The sequence below is a fragment of the Schistocerca gregaria genome, chromosome 4, assembly GCF_023897955.1.
Source record: "Schistocerca gregaria isolate iqSchGreg1 chromosome 4, iqSchGreg1.2, whole genome shotgun sequence".
NCBI classification, from domain to species: Eukaryota; Metazoa; Arthropoda; class Insecta; order Orthoptera; family Acrididae; genus Schistocerca; species Schistocerca gregaria.
This window is the reverse complement of record NC_064923.1, coordinates 677,721,726-677,733,870: the sequence shown is the minus strand read 5'-3', so window position 1 is coordinate 677,733,870 and position 12,145 is coordinate 677,721,726. Positions and strand designations below refer to the sequence as shown.

The 12,145-nt window shown below is 44.9% G+C and overlaps 1 protein-coding gene across 1 annotated transcript in view; it reads right to left on the bottom strand.

Moving 5' to 3' along the window:
* LOC126267868 (odorant receptor 82a-like) overlaps nucleotides 1-12,145 on the bottom strand; it is a 165,670-nt gene that overhangs the window by 87,409 nt on the left and 66,116 nt on the right. Inside the window, exon 3 of the mRNA XM_049973178.1 lies at nucleotides 8,710-8,940. Coding sequence (XP_049829135.1) covers nucleotides 8,710-8,940 — 231 coding nt within the window. The remainder of the gene's footprint in view (nucleotides 1-8,709; nucleotides 8,941-12,145) is intronic.

The following is a 12,145-nucleotide window of genomic DNA, read 5'->3' as shown; positions in this document are numbered from 1 at the left end:
ACGGGAACAAGAATCATAGGATTTCTTGAAAAGACCGAAATCTAATGAGTGCATAATATTGATCGGAGAAAGACGAAAGTAATGAGAAGTAACAGAAATGAGAACTTAGTATCAGAATTGGGTATCACGAAGTAGACGAAGTTAACGAAATCTACTGCCTACGAAGTAAAGTTCCCCATGATGGACGGAGCAAAGGGGGGGGGGGGGGGGGGGAAAGCAGACGAGCACTGGCAAAATGGGCACTTCTGGTCAAGAGATGTCTCAAGCACAGACCATTTGAGGAAAAAATTTCTGAGGTACGTTTGGAACACATTTTTGTAAGGTGGTGAGACATGGACTGTGGGAAAATCTGAAGAGAAGAGAATCGAAACATTTAAGATGTGGTGCTACATAAGAATGTTGAAAATTAGATGGACTTATGAGGTAAAGAATGAGTAGGTTCTCCGAAGAATTGGCGAGGGAAGAAACATATGGAAAAAAACTGCCAGGAAAGAGGAGTAAAGAATATATGGAAGCCACTGACTAGAAAGAGTGACAGGATGATAGGAAATATGTTAAGAAATCACGGAATAACCTTCATGGTACTAGAGGGAGCTGTAGAGGGTAAAAACTACAGAAGTCAGAGATTGGAATACATTCAGCAAATGATTGAGGATGTACGCTGCAGTTTCTGTTCTGAGATGCAAACGCTGGGACACGAGAGGAATTCTTAGTGAGCGTCAGCAAACCAGCTAGAAGGCTGATGACTGAGAAGAAAAAAGGAAAAAGGGCGTCGATTTCGGTCCAGACCGCAGTCTCAAGTTTCACTACTTTCTACCTTCTCTGGTCTCGGCTGTTGAGGAAGAATGGGCTCCCATTCATCCACAGACGTTCAAATACCTCAATGAAAGTGACCACATCACAGTTCACGCTGACATAAAGGTGGGGGAACACACACCATATTAATGTGCGCTAACAGGTGACTGGATATTGTTTATCAGTGTACACTCACTGTTGTGGAAAGTGTTACCGGTTCACAGCTGGAACGACGCCGATGTCTCCTGTGGCGTTAAAGAAAGTCCTCCTTTTACGCCATATATATCGTTAAATGGTGTTACTATTTCACCCTGTTCTTTGTGAATGTTAAGAGATATCAGTTACCGTGAAATAACCATGGGCAGAGCTTCAATCCACGTGTCAGATAAGGTAAGTTACAATGTATTGACCGAGCGAGGTGGCGCAGTGGTTAGCACACTGCACTCGCATTCGGGAGGACGACGGTTCAATCCAGCGCCCAGCCACCCTGATTTAGGTTTTCCGTAATTTCCCTAAATCGCTCCAGGCAAATGCCGGGATGGTTCCTTTGAACGGGCACGGTCGACGTCCTTCCCTGTCCTTCCCTAATCCTATGAGGCCGATGACCTTGCTGTCTGGTCTCCTCTCCCAAACATCCCAACCCAATTCTCCCAACCCAACTCTACTAATACCAGAATTGCTGACCCCTATTTTGATCAGGCCCGACTTTGAAACGTCGGTCAGGGGCCTGAAGATTGCGCAGTAAATCGTTGAAACTGGTAGCGAAATAAAATAAGTTCGGAAACTAGACAGCTGATTGGTGTTTAATTTGACATGCTGTGTCATATCCGACATTCTCGTCTATTTGCAGTGTCTGTCTTCCCTCACTGTTTCCGTACGGATCCCTCTAGTACCACGGAAGGTATTTCCTGATGACCATGTAGACACTTCTTATTTCTTATCGGTCCACTTAATTTTTAACATTCTTCTGTAGCACCGAATCTCAAATGCTTCATTTATACTATTTTCAGATTTTTCCGTAGTCCACAATGAATTTCCATATATTGGTGCACCCCAGACGTATTCAGAACATTCTTAATCAAATTAATGCCTACGTTTGATACTAACAATTTTTGTTATTGATAAGATACCCTCTTTGACATTTCCAGTCACCTTTTTATATGTGCTTCGTCCATAATCGTTACTTAGCTTCCAAGGTATCAGGATTACTCTCTTCATCTACTACGTAGCTGCTAGCTTTGTGTTTAATTAATCACCTATCTCATATCTGTCGCTTCTTACTGTTTTGGTCTTTCTTCAATTTCTCACAGTGTGTATAATGTGCTCATTAAAATGTTCATTACACTCGTCACCTCCTGTAGTTCTTGCACAGATTCATTGAGAATAGGAATGTCAGCAGAAAATCTTGTCATTGATACTTTTCACTCTGAATTTTGATCTAACTCTCGAATATTTCTTTCTTTCATTTCCATCATTGTTCGATGTAGAAGTTGAATAGTAGATTGTTTGCAGATGATGCTGTCATTTACCGTCTTGTAAAGAAATCAGATGACCAAAAATACTTGAAAAATGATTTAGATAAGATATCTGTATGGTGTGAAAAGAGGCAATTGACCCGGAATAAAGAAAAGTGTGAAGTTATTCACATGAGTACTAAAAGAAATCAGCTAAATTTCGGGTACGCGATAAGTCAGACAAATCTGAAGGCTGTAAATTCAGCTAAATACTTAGGGATTACAATTAGAAATTACCTAAATTGGGACGATCACACAGGTAATATAGTGGGTAGAGCAAACCAAAGACTGCGATTCATTGGCAAAACATTTAGAAGATGCAACAGGTGTACTAAAGAGACTGCTTACACCACGCTTGTCCGCCGTATTCTGTAGTATTGCTGTGCGGTGTGGGATCCGCGTCAGGTGGGACTGACAGATGACGTCGAAAAAGTACAAAGGTGGGCAGCTCGTTTTGTATTATAGCGAAATAGAGGAGATAGTGTCACAGACATGATACGTGAATTGGAGTGGGAATCATTAAAACAAAGGCTTTTATCGTAGTGACGGGATCTCCTCATGAAATTTCAATCACCAGTTTTCTCCTCCGATTGCGAAAACATTCTATTGGCACACACCTTCATAGGGAGAAATGATCATCACGATAAAATAAGAGAAATCGGTGCTCGCACAGAAAAATTTAAGTGCTCGTCTTTCCCGCAAGCCGTTCGAAAGTGGAACGGTAGAGGGGCAGCTTGAAGGTGGTTCAAATGTGTGTGAAGTCTTATGGAACTGAACTGCCAAGGTCATCAGTCCGTAAGCTTACACACTACTTAACCTAAATTATCCTAAGGACAAACACACACACCCATGTCCGAGGGAGGACCCGAGCCTCCGCCGGGACCAGCAGAAACAGCCCATGACTGTAGCGCCAAGGCCGCTCGGCTAATCCCGCGCGGCGGAGGTGGTTCATTGAACCTTCTGCTACGCACTTTATTGTGACTAACAGAGTAATCACGCAGATGCAGATATGGATGTAGGAGAGAACTTTTGCACCCACGCACCACCCCCTTAGCGCTCCCTTCTAGTTCTTGTGTATACAGCGTCTTACCAGTAGTTCGCTACAGGTTATATCTACTGTTGCACAGTAGAATAATTTTATTGTACATTTTTCAATTAAAAAAAAGATAGTTCTACCAGAGGAGCCCAAAACAGAGAAAGCTAGTTCTGGGCCGGTGTCAACAAGGCGCACCGCCGATGCAACACACGTCAGGGAATGAGGCGAACGTTAGAACACAGCGGAGTGATGGGAGTAAAAACTCAATGGTTGCAGTGGTACGTAGCAAGGCTCTGTGAAGTAACACAACGTAACTTCAACGCCGGGGCGCCACTGCAAAGTCAAACATAGGCAGAAAGATCTGATCTCGGTGACCCGGAGTAATTTCTGAACTGACACAGTGAGACAAGCAGCACTGACGGGACCAACAAACGAGTGTAAAAGCTTTCGTACACCCAGAGCCACCGTCTCATAGGCACGGTTTCGGCCCTTGAAATAACGAGGCTTTCGTAGCTCAAAGACACAGGCAGTCATGTTGCCATTCAGCCTGTGTCTCTAGAGGCAGGAAGAATGACGGTCTATTGAGTTTCGGCGAAACCACGACAAGCTGACCGATGATGACCTGCCTCCTACCTGCTTGCTGACTCCAACACCGCGATGCAAACAGCCTGAAGCACACAAAAGCCGTAGTCTATCGTTGCTGTCTATTGGGTCGTCGTTGATGAGAAGCCTGGTATGCGGCGAGCCCTCCTTCACCGCCACTGTTAATCATCACAGATGATCTACAAGCTGTCGTCTCCACACTAAACGGGTGCGACACGTTTGACGCAACCTCCTGGGCCATCCTGTGAACATATGATGCAGTCTTGATCGATCCTTGGTGGACGACCAGGGTCTATTCTTCAAGACAACCGACGTCCCGGACCACAGTCGACAGGGCCCACCTGCGCGCACGACGGGGTGTCGAACGTAAATGCAATTTTCGTTTGTACATGTGTGAAAGTTTTACAGTGTGTAGATACATCCTTCCCGCTTATTTTCAAACTTAGTTCAACCTGTTCCGGTGAGTGGAGCCGTCACAGTATGTCTTCAAGATGGCTGCTACACTTGACGTTCGTCAGAAGCAACGTGCTGTCATAGAATTCCTGTGCTGTGAAAACGAGACAGTGTAAAATATCCACAAGAGGTTGGAAAATGAGTATGGAGATGCTGCTGTCGATCACAGTACAGTTAGTCGGTAGGCAAGCAGGTTACGTGATGAAAGCGGGCAGGGCAATATTGAGGATTGTCCTCGCAGCGGCAGGCCTCGTACTGCACCCGCTCCAGACAATGTGCAGAGAATATTAAGAAACTGGTGACTGCTGACAGACGCATCACAGTGAACGAATTGTCACGCTACGTTGGGATAGGGGAAGAAAGTGTTTGCAGAATACTGAAAGTGTTGGCGTTAGAAAAGGTTTGTACCAGGTGTGTTCCCAGGATGTTGACAGTGGCTCACAAAGAAACAAGAACTTTTGGAACAGTACGAGAATGGTGGAGATGAATTTCTTGGAAGAACTGTGACAGGTGATGAAACATGCCTCCATCATTTTTCACCAGAGACGAAGAGGAAATCAATGGAGTGGTATAATGCAAATTCATCCAAGAAAAAAAAATTCCTAACTACACCTTTTGCTGGAAAAGTTATAGCTATGGTGTTTTTCGTTTCCGAAGGACTCTTGCTTGTGAACATCATAAAAGTGTAACCACCATAAATTCTGATGCATGTGTGACGACACTGAAGAAACTTAAAGCTCGACTGAGTCGTGTTCGAGCACATCGGCAAAAGCAGGATGTTTTGTTGTTGCACAAAACCATGTAAGCGATCACAAAACTCGAATGGACAACACTTAAAACACCCGCCTTACAGCCCTGACCTGGCTCCATGTGGCTATCATCTCTTTGGGAAGCTGAAAGCCTCTCTTCGTGGAACAAGTTTTGAAGATAATGATTCCCTTGTGCATGCTGTTAATCAGTGGCTCCAACAGGTTGGTCCAGAATTTTACCGTGCGGATATACAGCCGCTGGTTCCAAGATGGCGTAAGGCAGTTTAGAAGGACTGAAATTATGTGGAGAAATGAAAATATTGTTCCTAAAGGATGCATCTACACACTGTAAAACTTTCAAACATGTAGACTGAGAGAAGGATTTAAAAAAAAATGTGCATTTCTTTTGGAGTGACACTCGTAATACAAATGAAATGAGCAGAGACTTTACCTTCGATAGTGTGATCCTATTTCAGACCATGGAAAGCCTCGCCAATTCTGTTCGTGTGTAAGAGGGAATTTCAAGTAGACTGGGGCGGCAGTGAGAACTTGGGTCGAGGAGGGAGGCATGCCGGCCGCTGTGCTCGAGCAGTTCTAGGCGCTCCAGTTCGGAACCGCGTCTTGCTACGGTCGCAGGTTCGAATCCTGCCTCGGGCATGGATGTCCTTAGGTTAGGTTTTCGTAGTTCTAAGTTCTAGGGGACGGATGACCTCAGATGTTAAGTCCCATAGAGCTCAGAGCCATTTAAACTATTTTAGGGCGGCGTACCAGGGTAACCCTTGCAGTTGTGTGAATCACTGTGTCGAGGTGGCTTCATATCTAAAGCACCTGACTGCTAAACAGGGGACCAGCGTCCGATTCCCGGCCCTGGTACAAATTTTCGCTCTCCGCTTCAGTCTAAATACTTAACTTCATTGTGTTTCCTTTAAATAATCATAGGTGTGAGATGAATATTCAATATATCCAGACTTTTGCGCTCATAGAGTCATTGTCAGTTACGTTTGTATATTTAACATTAGTCACACGTTATTAATAATCAGTCAGTGTGAGATGCTCTTTTGTAGTCAGTATCAGCCAGTTGTCTTCCATTTCGCCGCCCATTATATTTGGATGCTCAGCCTGGAGGATAATCCCTGAAAGGCTCGCCGTGCGGTTTGCCACCGTAGGAGCTGCCTTCGGAGCGACCAGCAGTTCCTTCAAAGCGGTTGCATTTTCCTTATGTTTTCATCGGAGGGAAACGGGGTTCTCCTGGTCAAGGCCAGGGGCATTTAATGGGAAAAACTACTACAAGAATGAAAGGTTAGGTACAGAGAGATGGGTAACACACGTTGCTACAAGCTGCAACTAACAACTCATATAATCAGTGCGCAATACCGATGAAAAATTGTCAAGTTAAAACTAAGTCGGAAAGTAAATGAAGCAAGAGAGTCTCTTATGCAAATTCAGTATGCAGATTGGCTAAAATGTGAGGAGAATGGCCTGAAACAGCCAGCCGCCTCACAAAGTAATCCAAATGTTGTCTCTCGGCCACGTTTCTACGAAGAACACCTTGATAGTGCAACATAACTCCTCGTTCATTGATACACACCGTCTTTTCCCTATCCTTCAACCACCTTGTGTTGTGGGGCCAATTCCATTTGACGTTATAGTCACACTGACTTTAGGCCATATAACCTGTAACTTTCTGTGCATGACTGGGAGACCTCTGGCTACATTCTCCCGCACTTTCACTCATTTCGACAGAGTAGTTAATACTTTATGTTACTTTGTCTATACCGTCTTTAAGTTTTGTAGAGCAATGTGCAACAGTATCATACATCAACAGCCTCATGGAGTTTTAGGCGTTATATACACTACCGGCCATTAAAATTGCTACACCAAGAAAAAATGCAAATGATAAACAGGTATTGATCGGACAAATGTATTGTACTAGAACTGATATGTGATTACATTTTCACTCAATTAGGGCGCATAGATCCTGAGAAATCAGTACCCAGAACAACCACCTCTGGCCGTAATAACAGCCTTGATACGCCTGGGCATTGAGTCAGAGCTTGGATGGCTTCTACAGGTACAGCTGCCCATGCAGCTTCGACATGATACCACAGTCCATCATGAGTAGTGACTGGCGTATTGTGACGAGCCAGTTGCTCGGCCACCATTCATCAGAGATTTTCAATTGATGAGAGATCGGGAGAATGTGCTGGCCAGTGCAACAGTGGAACATTTTCTGTATCCAGAAAGGCTCGTACGCGACCTGCAACATGCGGTCGTGCATTATCCTGCTGAAATGTAGGGTTTCGCAGGGATGGAATGAAGGCAGAGCCACGGGTCGTAACACATCTGAAAAGTAACGTCCACTGTTCAAAGTGCCGTCAATGCGAACAAGAGGTGACCGAGACGTGTAACCAATGGCACCCCATACCATCACGCCAAGTGATACGCCAGTATGGCGGTGACGAATACACGCTTCCAACGTGCGTTCACCGCGATGTCGCCAAACACGGATTCGACCATCATGATGCTGTAAACAGTACCTGGATTCATCCGAAAAAATTGACGTTTTGCCATTCGTGCACCGAGGTTCGTCGTTGAGAACACCATCGCAGGCGCTACTGTCTGTGATGCTGCGTCAAGGGTAGCCGCAGCCATGGTCTCCGAGCTGATAGTCTATGCTGCTGCCAACGTTGTCGAACTGTTCGTGTAGACGGTTGCTGTCTTGCAAAGGTCCCCATCTGCTGACTCAGGGATCGAGACGTGACTGCAAGATCCGTTACAGCCAAGCGGATAAGATGCCTGTGATCTCGACTGTTAGTGATACGAGGCCGTTGGGATCGAGGACGGCGTACTGTATTACCCTCCTGAACCGACCGATTCGATATTCTGCTAACAGTCATTGGATCTCGAACAACGCGAGCAGCAATGTCGCGATACGATAAACCGCAATCGCGATAGGCTACAATCCGATCTTTACCAAAGTCGGAAACGTGATGGTACGCATTTCTCCTCCTTACACGAGGCATCACAACAATGTTTAACCAGGCAACGCCTGCCAACTGCTGTTTGTGTATGAGAAATCGGTTGGAAACTTTCCTCATGTCAGCACGATGTAGGTGTCGCCACCGCACGCCAACCTTGTGTGAATGCTCTGAAAAGCTAATCATTTGCATATCACAGCATCTTCGCCCAGTCGGTTAAATTTCGCGTCTGTAGCACGTCATCTTCGTGGTGTAGCAATTTTAATGGGCAGTAGTGAGCTAGGTCATTTATATTAAATGCGAACGGAAATGGTACCATTACAGTTTCTTGCCGTGCACCCGAAGTTGTTTTATGTCTGAAGATTTCTCCCGGTGTATTTGCAAGGAACTCCGCGGTCTAATCACAAAGCACATTGTACGTTGGGTTACATTGTGGAAAATCTGTAGTCTGAGGGAAACCTGTAAACTGCTTTACCGACGACTGAACATTTGTAATAATCCCGTTTCGAATACCTGCAAATTTGGTTTGGCATGACGACTTGAGCAATAGAGAGAGGGGAATGAAGCAGGTGTGCGCTCACCTCGTAGGCCGGCGACTCTGTGAAGGGGAAGGGGCACCAGACGACGGCGGGCAGCGCGGTGGTGGCGCGGCAGTCTGCGGACCGGCAGCGCCGGCCCATGGCGGCGGGCACCGCCACCCACAAGCAGTACGCCACGGCGCCCATGCCCACGTGGCTCAGCGACACCAAGCGGCTGCGGCGCGTGCACCACGCGTACACGCCCGCCGCACCTCCCACCTGCCGCCCGTACCGCTGCACACACGGACCGGCGCTCTGCTCTGGTGCCCACAGCTTCGCCCTTCATCGATGCTCACCGAGCCACTGCAGTCTTCAGATGGTTTCTCGAATGTCATACGGCGTGTCTGCAGATTCACCTTACGATACTCTCAGTACGTGTTGTACCAGGTGCAGGGAAGGAGCCTACTCACCCCATTTAGAATTCATATGCTTTCCACTGTGTGCCAGTCTAGTCCGTTCTAACTAGCTATGACGTCATAAATGATGCGCAATACCTTAAAACTAAAGTAAATAATTTGAAAAAAAAAATTGCATGTCAGGAGTGATGCTAAAATAATGATGTGTTCGGTTTCAGTTTAGTAACTTCAAAATTTATCAGAATGAGATTTTCACTCTGCCACGTAGTGTGCGCTAATATGAAACTTCCTGACAGATTAAAACTGTGTGCCGGACCGAGACTCGAACTCGTGACCTTTGCCTTTCGCAGGAGAGCTTCTGTTAAGTTTGGAAGGCAGGAGACGAGGTACTGGCGAAAGTAAAGCTGTGAGGACGGGGCGTGAGTCGTGCTTGGGTAGCTCAGTTGGTAGAGCACTTGCCCGCGAAAAGCAAAGGTCCCGAGTTCGAGTCTCGGTCCGGCACACAGTTTTCATCTGCCAGGAAGTATCATATCAGCGCACACTTCGCTCATTCTGGAAACATTCCCTAGGCTGATAGTACAATAGCTGATAGTATCATTCATTGGGTAAACATTTGTCTGAAACTTTACGCTTTATCGTTTTCAGAACATGGTGAAAATTGCTATAATAAACTACATTTTCTATGAATCCCAAACTTTCTTCTAAATCTCAACTTAATGAACTTCAATGTTCAATAGCTTTGTTTCTCCATCAGAGTGGGCACAGTGAACTTTAGTTAGAGGCATCAGGTTCGCTGAAAAGACATTCTGCAAGCGCCTATGAATATCTGCGATGCCCTGGTTTTCCGACAAAAGACACACGATGACAACTCTCCCATTGGAACGCAAATTCCTTGTAGGTAGGAACAACGCCGCCACCTATCGCAAATTCATGAAACTATAAGGGCTAAAGTGGGAATATCTCACGATGTCCCATAACAAATTCTGCATTTTTCACAAACTGGTCGAGAAAAGAATGTGTTACATGACTTGAACGTTCCCCGTAAAATATTATTTCTGGCAGCGCCCGGGGGCTTATTCTCGCGACCAATGTGGACGAAAAAGAAAGGCCCATGACTGGGATTAAAATTCAGAGTGAAGAAATATACAGGGAGACATAACAGACTGTTAACACTTGAAAATGCAATACTTCACGGAATACTGTAGGTAGAGTGGTAAAAATTGACAAACATGCTCGAAATGACATGGGGTTTTATTGAAACCAAAAAAAGCGCACACGATGACTAACAGATGGAGCCTCATACGCTAAAGAAGCAATAATTGCCTAACAATCGATTTTTTTAGCAAAGGCGATGTTCTTAATTACAAATTCTCAACATGTCGGCCGTCATTCATCAACAGTATCTGTAGTCGAGGAACAATGTTGTAACTGCACTGTTAGTGTATCGTTAGGTATGATGAGAAATTGCCTTCTGATGATGTCTTTTAGCATCGTTAATGAGGTCGGACGATCGCAGTAGACTAGCGGATTGAGGTCTGGGGACCTGGGAGGCCAAGCATGACGGACGTGGCAGCTCAGAACATGATCCTGAAAGAACGTGCGAAAAAGATCTTTCACACGTGTGGTTAATGGGATGGAGTGCCATCCGGCTTAAAAGTCGTACCTTCCAGCAGGTGTTTATCAGCCAGCCTTAGGACGATTCTCTAACATATCGGCGCACTTCGCATCCGTCACGCTGACAGTTGAAGAGCAGCACCTCACATTTCCGCCACCTGTTAGCCAGCTACTGCTCATTCTGCTATCAAGAAAACCCCATGTTATTCCAGGCATGTGTATCATGTTTTACCTCTCCACCTACATTCTTCTGTGAATTAGGGCATTTTCAAAAGTTAAAGTAATTTTGGATCACCCGGTAAATGATAAGATTCGCTGATGACACTGCCTTTATTATGGGACCTTCTGAAAGTAGAGAACAGTCTAATGAGCATACTCTGTGGATTAGGAGTGAACCCAAGTAGGAGGAAAGTAATGAGGAGTAGCAGAAATCAGCTTAGCGATAAACTGAAGATCAGTATTAGGAAGCACAAGAAAAAGAAAAAACGAAGTGAAGAAGTACTGCTATGTTGGAAGTAAAATGACATATGATGTGCCAAGCAAGGAAAACATAAAAAAGGGAGTGATGACTTCGAGAGAATTACAGGAGCCATTGAATAGGATAAACTAACGTAGGTACAGAAGGCATTCGTGGCCAAGAGAAGTCTACTAGTATCAAATACAAACCTTGATTCCGAGGTACAAATTTCTGAGAATGCTGGGAGCACAGCACTGTATGGAGGTAAATTATGGACTGTGGGAAAAGGGAAAAAAGAAGAGAATCGAAGAGTTTGCTACGTGTGTCTGTAGAAGGAAAATTAGATGCCAAGATGTGTGAAAGAATGAGAAGAGGATAAAGTGGAAAACATGAATAACAAGAATGTGCAATATCATATATGTCAAGACACCAAGAAATAACGTTCATGGCACTTAAATGAGCTGTATATGGTAAAATTTTAGTTACAGACTGCCATACGACTTTTTCCTTCCCCCCGCCCCCCTTTTTTTTTTTTTGCAACCTAAATCCTCAAATGTTTGCTGGATGTACTTCAATCACTGTCTTCCTCTACTTTTTTTACCCTTTACGGCTCCCTCTAGTACCATGAAGGTATTCCCTGAGGTCTTAACAGATATTCTGTCATCCTGTCCTTTCTACTTGTCATTGTTTTCAACATATTCCTTTCCTTTCCGATTCTGTGCAGGCCCTCCTCATTCGTTATCTTATCAGTCCACCTAATTTTGAACATTCCTCTGTAGTACCAATCTCAAATACTTCGATTCTCTTCTGTCCCGGTCTTTACACAGTCCATGTATCACTGCCATACAAAGTACAACGCCGTGTTCCAAACGTACATTCTTAGAAATTTCTTCCTCAAATTAAGGCCTATGGTTAATACTAGTAGACTTCTCTTGTCCAGGAATGTCTTTTTCTCCAGTGCTGATCCACTTTTTATGCCCTCCCTGCACCGCCCGTCATTGATTATTTTGCT